This window comes from Esox lucius, chromosome 2, assembly GCF_011004845.1.
Source record: "Esox lucius isolate fEsoLuc1 chromosome 2, fEsoLuc1.pri, whole genome shotgun sequence".
NCBI classification, from domain to species: domain Eukaryota; kingdom Metazoa; phylum Chordata; class Actinopteri; order Esociformes; family Esocidae; genus Esox; species Esox lucius.
The window spans coordinates 21,159,085-21,175,523 of NC_047570.1; the positions used below are offsets into that span (position 1 = coordinate 21,159,085).

Sequence of the window (16,439 nt, forward strand, 5' to 3'; positions counted from 1 at the left end):
TGATTGGTTGATTAGATAATTGCATTAATGAGAAATTGAACAGGTGTTCCTAATAATCCTTTAGGTGAGTGTATGTAGAGGGCTGTAATTTTTGTCATAGGTACATTTCAACTGTGAGAGACGGAATCTAAAACAAAAATCCAGAAAATCACATTGTATGATTTTTTTTAATAATTAACTTGCATTTTATTGCATTACATCTGTATTTGATCACCTACCAACCAGTAAGAATTCCGGCTCTCGCAGACCTGTTAGTTTTTCCTGTTTGAACTTGCTACCTGTATAAAAGACACCTGTCCACACACTCAATCAAACAGACTCCAACCTCTCCACAATGGCCAAGACCAGAGAGCTGTGTAAGGACATTAGGGATAAAACTGTAGACCTGCACAAGGCTGGGATGGGCTACAGGACAATAGGCAAGCGGCTTTGTGAGAAGGCAACAACTGTTGGCGCAATTATTAGAAAATGGAAGAAGTTCAAGATGATGGTCAATCTCCCTCGGTCTGGGGCTCCATGCAAGATCTCACCTGGTGGGGCATCAATGATCATGAGTGATCAGCCCAGAAGTACACGGCAGGACCTGGTCAATGACCTGAAGAGAGCTGGGACCACAGTCTCAAAGAAAACCATTAGTAACAGAGGAGGAATGGGAGAAGGTAATGTGGTCTGATGAGACAAAAATTGAGCTTTTTGTCTAAACTCCACTCGCCGTGTTTGGAGGAAGAAGAAGGATGATTACAACCCCAAGAACACCATCCCAACCGTGAAGCATGGAGGTGGAAACATCACTCTTTAGTGATGCTTTGCTGCAATGGGGACAGGACGACTGCACCGTATTGAGGGGAGGATGGATGGGGCCATGTATCGCAAGACCTCTTTCCCTCAGTAAGAGCATTGAAGATGGGTCATGGCTGGGTCTTCTAGCATGACAACGACCCGAAACACACAGCCAGGGCAACTAAGGAGTGGCTCCGTAAGAAACATCTCAAGGTCCTGAAGTTGCCTAGCCAGTCTCCAGACCTGAACCCAATAGAAAATCTTTGGAGGGAGCTGAAAGTCTGTATTGCCCAGCGACAGCCCCGAAACCTGAAGGATCTGGAGAAGGCCTGTATGGAGGAGTTGGCCAAAATCCCTGCTGCAGTGTGTGCAAACCTGGTCAAGAACTACAGGAAACATATAATCTTTTTAATTGCAAACAAAGGTTTTTGTACAAAATATTAAGTTCTGGCTTTCAGATGTATCCAATACTTATGTAATGCAATAAAATGCAAAATTAATCACTTAAAAATCATTCAATGTGATTTTCTGGATTTTTGTTTTAGATTCTGTCACTCACAGTTAAAGAGTATCTATGATAATAATTGCAGACGTCTACATGCTTTGTAAGTAGGAAAACCTGCAAAATCGGCATTGTATCAAATACTTGTTCTCCCCACTGTATTTACAATTTTTATGTTTCAATTGGGGTGAGTCAGGTGAGCATGTGAAATTGCCTGTGTCAATATCGCCCCTGTGTGGTCAATTGGAAAATGTTTGCAACAGTATGTCCTGTCAAGTTTCTGAACATATGTACCATGTTGTATTATAATACAATTAAAGGTGCTCTAATTGGGGAACCTAGGCAAAATTCTCCTTGCTGTATCCATTATATAGAACCCAAAATGTTTCCACTTTGTAAACAATGATTATGGGGTAGAGTAAAATTGACCTAAAAGGGAACAACCTATACAGTGGGTATAGAAATCACCACCCTCTTTCAATATGTTTACCTATTGTTGCCTTGCAGCCAGAAATGAAACCACACAAAGTCATACTTTTTCCAGTTTTACTTACACAGTAATCCACAATATTCAAGTGAAAATTAATAAATAAAAAAAATACATGTATTCACATTAAAACAGTAAAATACCTTATTTGGATTGATGAACACCCCCCTTAAAACTGCAATTTGTTGATGTATAACCAACCACTTTCCAGATAACAAATCAAGCTAATTGTCTGCCATCTGTGATCGATTGTAGTGATTTTGATTAGTTCAGAATATAAGCTGTTGTTCATAGAGGACTCCACTGCTTAGAAGTGCAATTTAAAGAAAGAAATCCACTATGGGTGCAAAGGTGCTTTTAGATCTACGCGATAAAGTTGTAGGAGGTCAGAGGATGAATATGAACATATTTTAAAAGTTTTGTCTGTCCCTTGGGGCACTGTTAAGACCATTATTAAGAAGTGGATGGTGTTTGATACCATCAAGGTGGTGACTTTCTATACTCCCTGCACTTAGAATTAATTTGAGTTCAATGATGATTTCCTTAAAATAATTCTGGACATTTCCCGCTTAACATGTTTGTTTAAGATGTATGCACATTTTCTTAGTATAAAACAAAAGAGAAAAGGCTTACAGTGTGGAGAACAAGTATATGATACACTGCCGATTTTGCAGGTTTTCCTACTTACAAAGCATGTAGAGGTCTGTAATTTTTATCACAGGTACACTTCAACTGTGAGAGACCGAATCTAAAACAAAAATCCAGAAAATCACATTGTATGATTTTTAAATAATTAATTAGCATTTTATGCATGACAAGTATTTGATCACCAACCAACCAGTAAGAATTCCGGCTCTCACAGACCTGTTAGTTTTTCTTTAAGAAGCCCTCCTGTTCTCCACTCATTACCTGCATTAACTGCACCTGTTTGAACTTGTTACCTGTGTCCACACACTCAATCAAACAGACTCCACAATGGCCAAGACCAGAGTGCTGTGTAAGGACATCAGGGATAAAATTGTAGACCTGCACCAGGCTGGGAGGGGCTACAGGACAGTAGGCAAGCAGCTTGGTGAGAAGGCAACAACTGTTGGCGCAACTGTAAGAAAATGGAAGAAGTTCAAGGTGATGGTCAATCTCCCTCGGTCTGGGGCTCCATGCAAGATCTCACCTGGTGGGGCATCAATGCTCATGAGGAAGGTGAGGGATCAGCCCAGAACTACACGGCAGGACCTGGTCAATGACCTGAAAAGAGCTGGGACCACAATCTCAAAACCATTAGTAACACACTACACCGTCATGGATTAAAATCCTTCAGCGCACGCAAGGTCCCCCTGCTCAAGCCAGCGCATGTCCAGGCCCGTCTGAAGTTTGCCAATGACCATCTGGATGACTGAGAGGAGGAATGGGAGAAGGTAATGTGGTCTGATGAGCCAAAAATAGAGCTTTTTGGTCTAAACTCCACTCGCCGTGTTTGGAGGAAGAAAAAGGATGAGTACAACCCCAAGAACACCATCCCAACCGTGAAGCATGGAGGTGGAAACATCATTCTTTAGGAATGCTTTTCTGCAATGGGGACAGGACGACTGCACCGTATTGAGGGGAGGATGGATGGGGCCATGTATCGCGAGATCCTGGTCAACAACCTCCTTCCCTCAGTAAGAGCATTGAAGATGGGTTGTGGCTGGGTCTTCCAGCATGACAACGACCCGAAACACACAGCCAGGGCAACTAAGCAGTGGCTCCGTAAGAAGCATCTCAAGGTCCTGGAGTGGCCTAGCCAGTCTCCAGACCTGAACCCAATAGAACATATTTGGAGGGAGCTGAAAGTCCATGTTGCCCAGCGACAGCCCCAAAACATCACTGCACTAGGGGAGATCTGCATGGAGGAATGGGCCTAAATAGAAGCAACAGTGTGTGAAAACCTTGTGAAGACGTACAGAAAACTTTGACCTCTGTTATTGCCAACAAAGGGTACAGTGGGGCAAATGAGTATTTAGCCAGCCACCAATTGTGCATGTTCTCCCACTTAAAAAGATGAGAGAGGCCTGTAATTTTCATCATAGGTACACTTCAACTATGAGAGACCAAATGAGAAAAAGAAATCCATAAAATCAAATTTTTAATGAATTTATTGGTAAATTATGGTGGAAAATTAGTATTTGTTCAATAACAAAAGTGTATCTCAATACTTTGTTATATACCCTTTGTTGGCAATGACCAAGGTCAAACGTTTTCTGTGAGTCTTCACAAGGTTTTCACACATTGACATGCTGAAAGACCCAGCCACGTTTCATTTTCAATGCCCTTGCTGATGGAAGGTTTTCACTCAAAATCTCACGATACGTGGCCCCATTCATTCTTTCCTTTACACGGATCAGTCATCATGGTCCCTTTGCAGAAAACGCATGGTGTCCTGGGAGATCGCCTCCCAGACCTGGATCAGGGCATCAGGGAGCTCTTGGACTGTCTGTGGTGCTACTTGGCAGAGCCGGATGGACCGATACATAACGTCCCAGAGGTTCTCAATTGGATTCATGTCTGGGACACGTGAGGGCCAGTCAGTGGCATCAATGCCTTGGTCATCCAGGAACTGCCTACACACTCTAGCCACATGAGCCCAAGTATTGTCCTGCACCAGGAAGATCCTAAGGCCCACTGCACCAATGTAAGGTCTGATGATTTCATCCCCGAACCTAACAGCAGTCAGGGTACCGTTGGCCAGCACGTTTGACCCTCCAAGGATAGGCCTTCCCAGACCATCGAGCTGCACTGTGCATGGGTGTGAGTCTCACTAGATGATGTTGGGCCTCTATGCCACCCTAATGGAGCCTGTTTCTGACAGTTAAATCAGAAACATGCACACCAGTGGCCCGCTGGAGGTCATTTTGTAGGGCTCTGGTAGTGCTCCTCCTTTTCCTCCTCGCACATAGGAGCAGATACCGGTCCTGCTGCTGGGTTGATGCCCATCTATGGCCATGTCCAGCTCTCCTCGTGTAATGGTAACATGCCCTTGAAACTGTACTGGGAGATACAGCAAACCTTGCGATGGGTATGGATGTGCCATCCTGGAGGAGCTGGACTGCTTGTGCAACCTGAATGGTCTCCTGGTACCGCCTCATGCTTCCAGTAGTGACAAGGACACAAGCAAAATGCTAAACTAGAGAAGAATCAGTCAGGAAGGATAAGGAGGGAGCAATTGTCTGTGGTCACCACCTGCAAAACTATAACATTTTTGGGGGTTGTCTTGCTGTTGTTTCTCCAGTGCGCACTGGTTGTCACTTTCATTTGCATCAAAACGGGTGACATTGTTTCACAGTTGCTTAAGCAGATTGATATCCCTGAAGTTGAATTGACTTGGTTTTTTTTTAATACGGTGAGCATATATAGTCCAAATATTTATGTGTTTCAAATTAGTACTTTAAACAGATTATGAATTGAGTAAATTTGAAGAGGCAGTTCTTTTATTGTGTGCAAGTAATGTTTTTTTAGTGGAGCGGTTGGGAAATGCGTGGAGTGGTGCACAACAGGCGTTCCTTGAGCGTTTAGCAGGATTTCCATAAGATCAACTGCGCTTACATACTCTGCATACATAATCTGCTTACAAACTCTGCTTCCATACTCTGCTTAGCAGTAAACATAGGGTTGAATCCGCTAGTAGCTCTCTCTCCATTATATATATTTTTTCGAACATGCTACCAATTCTTTACTCTTCTGAGGGTTCGACTCCTTCCCTGTTGAAATATAATGTGTGAATTAGAAACCGTAGCTAATCACCTTTATCTTATTTCACCATATAGTTTGTCTACTTCCTGTTTAATGTTTGGTATTCATGATCAATTGCTGTAAAAACGTGTAGACATATGATGTAAGCGGGACCAATAATTGAATTCTGTTATTACTATATCGCAGACATGTTTTCCGAACAATATCTCACTGGGTAAAACGACATGTAAAAGTAAATGTTGATTGTACAAATGTTGTGGCATAAGCTAGGTGGAAGAAGAGAAAACGTGAACTTAGTGAAATATTGCAATCATACATTATTTGTTTTCATATTTTGTTAATACAAGGTAGGGCTAGAAAATGGGGAAATATAGGCTAGATCACAACCACTTGGGCAGTAAAAGAGGAGGGATTTCCATTAGTCTCTTGTCTTTTCACTTGGTGAAAAAGTAAATTATTATCGCCTATATTTATAGTTATTGTGTCAATGTCATTCATGAATGAAAGAAAAACCAATGTTGTTGTGACATGAAAGGAAATAGCTTTGTCAGTGTAAAGTTCATCTTCAGTCTCACTAGCAATTGCTGAATTCTTTTGCTTAATGGTGTCTAGTGAAATATTTAAACGTGGCGTGATGTTAATGCTTGTCAAAATGTCGAGACGCTGTATCGACACTCAGCATTTTATAGTTTAGTGGTGTAATGGTTAAAGACATAGCCTGTTACATGGGAGACCCAGGTTCGAAACCAGCGAGGGCAACAACATTCATCCCTTCTAATTGCGGGGGGGCCGAACTAGGTTTGCCTGGTTCCTTGTCTTGTTAAACTATGAACAGCGTTTGAGTGAAGAACGTCTGAACAGTGTACTCTGATTAATGTTGCACTAACCCACAGTTGTGGTATAGGCTTTACAGGTATTTAAAACGTTCTGGGTTATCCAGTCACTAGTATATCCGATTGTGATTATCATGGGTGATAAATGGATACGAGTATGGCGAGATCGGCACACCTGCCCATTTGCTTGGAATCGCACCAGAAGTTATGGGCCTTTGGCCTGTACTACCAGACAAATAATAACAATTAAAGCTGCAAGCAGCATTGACCGGGTTTTATCATTCGGCTACAATTGATCTTATTGCACCACTATTGCACTAGGAGACATAATGTTTATTACCTTTTTCTTACATGACGATTGATTACGTTTTGGTTGGTATCCATTAAATCTATGATTGTTAGAACATAGGTATCATACAGTTCAAATTCGCATTGCACAGGACACTAAACTTGCTACCTAGGAGCTGATGCTCTAGTTATAAAAATATTATGTCTAACTTTTGATAAGTTTTTATTTTTTATTATATACCAATCAACGAATTGACCTTTTAAGTACTGTTTATTATATACAGACAAGTCTTCCAGTTTTTCTGTCCAAATTCTTGTTGTTTTTGTTGTCTTGAAAGATAATTTATATATTTTGGTCAACACAAAAATATTGTTATTCTTTGTTGAATTCATGTTTATTAGCATTTTTTCATGGGATATAGTTTATATGAGAAAATGAAGACTTACGGCCCAGATAAATTGCTCATAAAACATTTCTCAGGTAGCCTAAGACTTTTTCACAGTACTGTATTTTTGGTAGTGCGTGATGAGGATACAGGTCTGCAGTGCCTTCAGGGAATGGGGGCAAAATCCCAGTCTTGGGTATTTTAAGTTACAGGCATATGTTGTGAGGAGTAAGGAAAATATTTGTGGTGCGGTGAAGTCTCCTTAGGGTGTATTGTTAAGGTGATGGGGAGGAATAAAAAGGTTTCTGGGACATTATCTAGTACAGTGATTCCCATCTCCGGTCACCATCACCAGTGCCCCCAGCAGTACACATTTTTAATGTAGCCCCAGTCAAGCACAGCTGATTAAAGTTTTCAACTAATTATCAGGCTCTTAATCAGTTGAATTAGTTGTGCTTGTCCAGGGCTACATAAAAAAGGTGTGTTGTTCAGGGTACTCAAGGACTGGAGTTGGGAACCACTGATCTAGTGCCTGCATGGTAACGTTAACCCATCGTGGTAGTGAGATAGGTTTGCAGCAAGGCCTTGGCCATCTCTATTTCTCTCTCGGCTCCTAGCCCCATCTACTCTATCCTGTATGTTCAGCTCCCTTTTTGTCTGCCTGAGTCAATACACATAGCTTCTCTCTTGTGAGATCCAACACCCCTCATACACCCCCCCCACCCCGTTTCCTCTGTCTTTCTCTTTCACCTTTGTCTGTGATGACATTCTATTTCCTGCACCATTTAGTCTTCCCTTTTCTTTGCATGTCTTATTAATCCTGTTGTTTTCTCTTTCTGTCTTTCTTCCTGCCCCCTCCCCTCCCCACTCCATCCACTCACTTATGCACTGTATTTTAGAAGTTTTTATAACTGTTAAAGCAGTGGAATCCGTCTGTGTTTACAGTTCCCCTCCTATATTCTCCCCCTCCCCTTTATCTAGCTAATCCAGATTGTAGTTTTGGCTTTATGTTGCACTCTTCCTTTTTTAGATTGTAAGCCATGTGCCACTCACTCCCACTCTCCCTCTGCCTCTTTCTTAGTCTTTCGCTCCTGCTCCTGCCCACTCTCTCTCCTGCTTATCCTTATACCGCATTCTATTTTGTGAGTTTGTCTGTCTTTTCGGATGTGTTTTTTGATATTTTGATATGTGTAGCCTACATGTTTTTACTCATTATGAGCTCCAAATTTGTAAACCTGACACTAGGCAGCAACAGTGACTAGGGTTTGCTAAAAACTTTGGGTTCACTTACAAAGGACATTGTCCATTGAAAATAATATAAAATTAATCTGAAATCCAGTGTAGACATTGTTAATGTTGTAAATGATATTTTGTAAATGAAATATTGTAGCTGGCAAAGGCTGCTTTTTTTATTGAACATCTACATAGGTGTACAGAGGCCCATTTTCAGCAACCATCGGTCCTGTGTTCCAATGGTATGTTGTGTTTGGTTATCATTTTAAAAGGCTAATTGATCATTAGAAAACCCTTTTACAATTATGTTAGCATAGGTGAAAACTTGTGCTTATTAAAGAAGCAATAAAACTGTCCTTTAGACTGGTTGTGTATCTGGAGCATCAGCAATTATGGGTTTGATTGCAGGCTCAAAATGTTCAGAAACAAATAACTTTCTTCTGAAACTCGTCAATCTATTTTTGTTCAGAGAAATTAAGGCTATTCCATGTGAGAAATTGCCAAGAAACTGAAGATCTCATACACCACTGTGTACTACTTCACAGAACAGAGCAGACTGGCTCTAACTAGAAGAGAAAGAAGAATGGGAGGCCCCGGTGCACAACTGAGCAAGGGGACAAATACATTAGTGTCTAGTTTGAGAAACAGATGCCTCACAGGTCCTCAACTGGCAGCTTCATTAAATAGTAGTCACAAAACACCAGTCTCAATTTGACAATGAAGAAGCGACTTCTACTGAGAAATATGGTTGTGGTGAAGTGGGAGGTTTGGGGAGGAGTGTTTTTTTTTTGTCCTGGCACCATGTAGCCAGGTTCTTTACCGCCTCTCTATAAGCCGTTTCATCATTGTTGGAGATGAGACCCAGAATGGTAGTGTCGTCTGTGAATTTAAGGATCGTGTTGGAGCTGTGCATGGCCATGAAGTCATGCGTGTACGGGGGTTTGGGTGGGACTAAGTACGCAGCCCTGCGGGGCTCCGGTGCTCAGGGTCAGTGTACAAGAGGTGAGATTGCCCATTTTCACCACCAGGGACCTGCCTGTAAAGAAGTCCAGGATCCAATTGCAAAGGGAGGAGTTAAGTCCCGGGTCCTGAGCTTCGGGAGAACCTTAGCGTGCACAGTGGTTTTGAATGCAGAGCTGTAGTCCACAAATTGCATTATCACGTGTTGCCTTTTTCCAGGTGGGAGAGGGCGTTGTGTGTGGTCAGGACGATGACATCCTCTGTAGATCTATTGGGGCGGCATGCAAATTGAAAGGGGTCCAATGTGTCACTAAGGGTGGAGCAGATGTGAGTTCTCTCCAGCTGCTCGAAGCACTTCATGATGGAGGTCAGTGCTACAGGGCGGTAGTCGTTCAGGCTGGTGATGGAAGGTTTCTTCAGTACAGGGATGATGGTGGTCTGTTTGAAGCAGGAAGGGACTGTAGACAGAGACAAGGAGAGGTTAAATATGGAGGTGAAAACCTCGGCTAGCTGGTCAGCACACCACCTGAGGACACGGCCTGGAATGCCATCTGGTCCTGTGGAATTCCGAGAGTTCACTTTTTTACGAGCTGTCCTCACGTCGGCTATGGTTAGGGACAGATTGCAGTCATCCTGGTCCTCAGCAAGCCTCACAGAAGGAATTGTGTTGGTCGCTTCAAACCGTGCGTAGGTGTTGAGCTTGTCCAGGAGCGAGGTGGCGAGACGTCTGTCACTGCTATTCCTCCCTTTGTAGTTTGTGATGTGTCTCAGTCCACACCACATGGGTCTGGAGTCAGAGCAGTGGTAGTTAGACTCCAACTTATGCCTGTAGTCTCCTTTTCCATCTCTGATAGCCTTCCGTAAGTCATATCTGGTTCTCCTCAAAGCCTGCAGGTCCACAGAGCTATAGGCAGAGGACCGTTGCGTTGCGCTGAGCTGAGCACGGACATGAGCATTAACCCAGGGCTTTTGGATGGGGGAAGTCCTGACATTGACCCCTAGGACAACATCATCAGTGTGCTTGAAGATATATGCTGTGACGGAGTCTGTGTATTCATCAATGTTCCCATCAGCTGCATCACAGAACATCTGCCAGTTAGTTGTCTCAAAGCAGTCCTGTAAAGCAGTAATGGATCCTTCATTCCAGCGTTGAACAGTCTGAAAACTCCATATAGGTCTTCCAGCGCACGTGTTTTATCCGCCTGCGGGGGTATGTAGACTGCAGTGATTATAGTGGAGCTGAATTCCCATGGGAGGTAGAAGGCCGTACCTTTACAGTCAGTAGCTCCAGGTCTGGTGAACAGTGTGTAGCAAGAACTACAACATTAGTGCCCCAGCAAGAGTTAACCGTAATGCAGACCGCTTTGCCCTTACGTTTACCTGACTCAGAAGATCTGACCTGCCAGTAGATAGAAAAAACATCAGGGATGATGGCTGGGCTGGATATCGTGGGATCCAGCCAGGTCTTTACAAATGCTAGCACACAACAGTTCGCAATGTCTCGTATAAAGCATAAAGGACAATTATTTCTTCAATTAAAAATGATAAAAGATTATTTTTAATGTTGTCAGTGACTTTATTTCCTATTCATTTTGCTATATTTCCTGCTTAAATTCTTTTTATGTATGTTTTCATGAAAAAAATGACATTTCAAAGTGCCCCCAAACCTTTGAAAGTTAGTATATATCGTACTATTTTGCTAATTCCGATAAAATAAATTGTTTTCTTCAGAGAGACGACTCCTAAAAATGATCCTGGCAGAGATAGCAGGAAAATGTGATTTATGTGTTTGGCTTGATAGTTGACCACAGGTCCCTGTTTCACATGCATATATGCATGTTTTGACAGTAAGTACCCCCCCCCGCCCATTTTCAATAAGTTTGCCTCATGTATAATGAAACCTACACCCCTGATTCAAAGTACACTGCTCAAAAATATTAACACGTTATCACAGTATAACACCAACTCATTTAAACTTCAGGGACATCAATATGTCCAGTTAGGAAGCATAAGCAATTGTGAAACTGTGTCACCTTTTTGGGTTCTACTAAAACAGGTGCACTGGAGAGGCAACAGCAAGACAAACTCCAAAAAGGGAATGGTTTTGCAAGTGGTGGCCACGAACAACTGCTCCCTCCTTATCCTCCCTGACTGATTCTTCTCTAGTTTAGCATTTTGCTTGTGTCCTTGTCACTACTGGTAGCATGAGGTGGTACCTGCAGCCCATTCAGGTTGCACAGGTAGTCCAGCTCCTCCAGGATGGCACACCCATACCTGTTGCAAGAAGGTTTGTTGTGTCTCCCAGTGCAGTCTCAAAAGCATGGAGGAGATACCAGGAGACGGGCCATTACACAAGGAGAGCTGGACAGGGCCATAGATGGGTATCAACCCAGCAACAGGACCGGTATCTGCTCCTTTGTGCGAGGAGGAACAGAAGGAGCACTGCCAGAGCCCTACAAAATGACCACCAGTGGGCTACTGATGTGTATGTTTCTGACCAAATTGACCGAAACAGACTCTATGAGAGTGGCATAAGGGCCCTACGTCCTCATGTGGCCAGAGTGTGTAGGCAGTTCCTGGATGACCAAGGCATTGATGCCATTAACTGGCCCTCATGTTCCCCAGACCTGACTCTATTGAGAACCTCTGGGACGTTATGTATCAGTGCATCTGATGCCACCGAGGAGCACCACAGACTGTCCAGGAGCTCACTGATGCCCTGATCCAGGTCTGGGAGAAGTTCCCCCAGGACACCATCCGCCGTCTCATCAGCAGCATGCCCAGACATTGTCAGGAGAGCATACAGGCACGTGGGGGCCATACACACTACTGAGTCACATTATGAGTTTCCATGATGAAATACACACAAGTTGGAACAGCCTGTGATTTCAATTGTTTATTTAGATTTTCCATGTGAGTTTGAATCCAGTCCTCAAACTGTTGGTGAATTTGGTTTCCATTGACAGGTTACGTCATTTTGTTCTCAACTAATTACACAATGTACAGTAAAGACTTTGATCTTTAATATATATTGTTCATTGAGTCCCGATGTGTGATTTACAGTGCTGCTTGAATGTTTGCCTCATTATTGCCTTATGTATATTCATTGTTAATTAAACAGAAATGGTTTATTTAACAAAAACTCATTAGTGTTATTTTAGCAGCAGGATATTATGCTGGCAGCACCCAGATTTTCTTTATCAAAATAAAAGCCATCATTGAAATGTATAAGGCAATATACAAGTCTTGTATGTGAAAAAGAACAGACTAAGAATTACATTGGAACGGCCATTAAACATAAAATGTACAGACTAGATTAACTACATTACCTTATATATGTCAATGATGGCTTTTATTTTGAAAAAGAAAATCTGAGTTAGCGCTGTTAGCATAATATCCTGCTGCTAGAAGTAGGGTAATGAAGCCTCGAATGGCCTTCACTAGTAAAAAATGTTAACCCCTTCATTCACTAGTTTGTGGAAGCTGCATTAGCAGTGATAACTTGGAGTAAACATCTCCGAACAGTCTCTGATTGTTACCTTTTTTTCTGATTTTCACCCACTCCTCCTTACAGAACTTAGCAATCTGACTGTTGGGACAAGGTTCTTTTGGTAGTAGGGAGTGTTGTGTTTTCAGTTTGTCCAAGTGGTCTCTGGTAGTAAAGATGGGTAGTTTGGTCTTTTTTTATATGCTCTCACCACCTTCTTCCTGATGTCCTCATCAAAGCCACATTCACTTGCCATACATTAATACATTGTGCTTAGCAATTGCTTATAAATTGTACTGCTGACTCAAGAGGTTTAGGCACCCTTCTGTAAATTGAGCAGGTAAATGCAAAATATAAACCCAAACATTGAGTCCTGTTTTAGGGTCAGATATAACAGGGAGCTGTATACTTTCAGTTCAACAGAATCATTTCTCAAACACAAAACATTTAATTGAGTAATATATTTTTTGCAAAACAGTTTTGAAAAGTATTGGCACCCCTAGAGAATATTTGAAATAAACCCAAACAAAGTGGTGTCTGTTTTGAAATTCTGTGCTTTTCATTTGTTCTAAATCTCCTGGAACCGCATTGATGCCTTTCACCTGTGTCTGTTAACCTGGGATATAAATATGATGTTGCATGCTTGTGAAATCTTTTTGTCATCCATTACCATCGGTAAAACCGAAGGGCAGTCAGGTGAAAGGAGATAGTTGTTGACCTACACAGGTAAAGGATCCTTCTTCAGTTGACTTTATTCTCCTCTGTTAGGGTCTTCCCCAAGTCCAGCAAGCCTGATAAGGGATGCCTGAATCCTCTTTTGAGACATTCCAAAGAGCATGTCTGCTTCCCAAATTAACTTCTGTCCAAAGATCATAGGAGTTGATGCTTCCCATGCTGCACCTTAAATGGCGCTCCAGCTTTTGGGAAGTTGTGATAAGGTTCCTATCTCTTGAGGCACTCACTGTCTGGAAGACGTTGAAAAGCTCATTGTTTTTGCAACATCAAGTATTCCACTATAAATGTGTCATATGTATTGATTGTGTAAAAGCTGTATGGCCTAAAATACATTATTTCTTAGTAGAATATTTTGGATTGCTGCAATAAAGGTTTTTCCCGGGTACCTGTATCTGTAAATTACATCCATTTACTCTGGAAATACACTGTTTAACTCTTTCACCTGATGGAAACAGGCAAACCTATCCTTTTAGAAGTTACCAAAACACAAAACAAAATTATAATGTGTTTTTTAGTGTTATGCTTAATACCTCAGTTTTTAGGAAACTGAAGTAAACTTCATGAAGTAAAGCTTTGAAGAAATCCTGTGTTATGAAAGCTAGTCTGTGTTGACAGAGGGCCTGACCGTCAAGCAAATCATTAATGTCGACATTGTGAATATGCGTATTTATGCATGCTCAGTTTTGTCCTCTTGCTGTCTCTGATGAAAGTAATTTGGGTCACTGAGATTGAGGATGTGCTGATGCCGAGGGTGTGTGTTGTACTATTTTAAAACCACTTTTGTTTGAGGTGGTGAAGATATGTGTTTCTGTTCCCCTTCCCTGTTGCAGGCCAGTGATGCCGGGCATGGTGATGTTTCGGCGGCGCTGGTCAGTTGGCAGTGATGACCTAGTGCTGCCTGCACTCTTCCTCTTTCTACTGCATTGTGTGTGGTGAGTACTGCATGTGGATGATATTTGTTATATTTTGTACATAGGTTTTTCACTGATGATAAAGCTATTCTGCATGTTACATGCATACACTGTTCAGGTTCTTTATATCATAAACCAATCCCCTACTTTGGAGGGAAGTAACAAGATTTGTATTGATTTATTCAAACCATACTCTTGGATTCAAATACTTTGTTATCCTTAACAGTTTTAAGTCTAACATTCGAAACTCAAATCATTGGAACATCCACATTTACCACAATATTGTCCGTGAGTGTATATTCCTTTGTCTTTCAATTGGTCTGTCTTAATGTTAGGATTCCCAGATCCAATCAAATAATGTGTATGCAATACTGCGTCCCAGGCATCAGAACAAACCTTTTGGTCGGGCATTTCATTGCTATGGGCGGGCAAGTTTATCATACTTATCAGTGTAGAATAGTAACAGATGCAAACAATTTTAGCATGCTTGGCTTACTGAGGCTATATAATAGCAAAATACCAATCAATCCAAAAGCTTTTTTAACTGTAGTAATTACACATCCTTTGTAGCTTAGTGATCACATCACTTAATAAAGCACATCCTTGATTGCATTTGCAGATGAAGGCAAGAGCGCCACATTCCCAACAGTAATTAGTTTAGTGCACTACTGGGAAGCATCCTACCCAAACAATTTTTGGGGGGCAAAGCATTCGCGTGCCGCCAGGTCTGCTGCTTCCCCTTTGCCGAAATTGTGTCTGTTGTATGTAACATCTGTGTCTAAACTGCCTACTATGTCCACTCTCTCCCTCTCCTGCCAGGCTTGTGGTCCTGTCTGTGGTTCTGTTTGGTCTCCCTTTTGGCTCAGACCAGTCCTGCTCGGTCACCCTGGTGGATCATGGCCGGGGATACTTGGGCATCCTAGTCAGCTGCTTGATCTGTGAGAGTGCCATAATGTGGCTGAGTATGAGAGGCACCATCCTCTACACACAGCCCAGGGAAGCTGTGGAGTATGTCCTCTATATACGACTAGGTAGGATATTATCACAAACATACATAGTCACACATCACTTATACTCGACCTGTTCTCTTGTCTTGTCTTCACTATATTTAAGAATATATTTCTGTTTCTGAATACTCTCTATTTAATTGCTTTCTCTCTTTCAGCCATCCTGTTAGTGGAGTTGGTATATGCTGTGGTGGGCATTGCCTGGCTCCTCCAATACTACCAACCGTGTTCAGATGTCACTGCGAAGAACATTGCTTTGGGTGTGTTAGAGAAGAGGCCTATGGGAGAATCAATATTTGTTTAATTAGTATCGTCTTCAAAAGAGAATTGGTCACACAGAATTGGTTAATTCCAGGACACTATATCTGAACTATCCTTTCTTCACCCTGTTTTCTCCTAGGGATTGTGGTGTGCAACTGGCTGGTGATCTTCAGCATGTGCTTTACACTCATGTGTACCTTTGACCCAACGGGACGCACCTTTGTTAAACTGAAAGCCACCCGCCGTCGCCAACGCAACCTAACAACCTACACACTCCGGTAGGTACCATCTTTTCCTATTCACTACCGTTTATACACCCCCAGGTCAGTGCCATCTTCCCGAAATACTACCATTCATAAAACCTCAGGTTTGTACCCTGTTCCGTACAAACTACCATTTATACACCCAGGGCTCTACTTTGCCTCCGTTTCACTCGCATATGCGCATAAACATATCTGTGTGCAAACTTTTGAAATAAATCAGTACAAATTGTGCACTGTGGAAACAAAGCTGTCATTAGAGCTATATTGAAATGTATCATGATTCTGGAGAGGACACAGGACACAGATTTATCTGGCTGATTGATTCATCTTTCTTTGCTCTGCTCTCTACGCCGCTCGGGGAGGTGTCCCTCTATTAGGGCAGTCCCGCCCCAGCCCCAACGGGTTAATAGCTTGTAGCTGTCTAACAGCTGCATTCAGCAACATGCTTCTCCCAGATGTCACTTCTGCAGGCACACTGTCCGTGGTCCTGAACTTTCTTCAGCCTGCTCTTCTGTGGCGGAGGCACAGGGCTGATTCTTAGGGGGGCACACCTGCACCATAATACCTAGAAATACCAAAT

The 16,439-nt window shown here is 42.3% G+C and overlaps 1 protein-coding gene across 1 annotated transcript in view; it reads left to right on the forward strand.

Annotated features, from left to right (window-relative positions):
- The window catches only part of dagla (diacylglycerol lipase, alpha), an 84,144-nt gene that overhangs the window by 12,550 nt on the left and 55,155 nt on the right, over positions 1-16,439 (forward strand). The window contains exons 2-5 of the mRNA XM_010890501.5: positions 14,248-14,349; positions 15,148-15,359; positions 15,494-15,595; positions 15,736-15,874. Coding sequence (XP_010888803.2) covers positions 14,255-14,349; positions 15,148-15,359; positions 15,494-15,595; positions 15,736-15,874 — 548 coding nt within the window. The 5' untranslated portion in view covers positions 14,248-14,254. The remainder of the gene's footprint in view (positions 1-14,247; positions 14,350-15,147; positions 15,360-15,493; positions 15,596-15,735; positions 15,875-16,439) is intronic.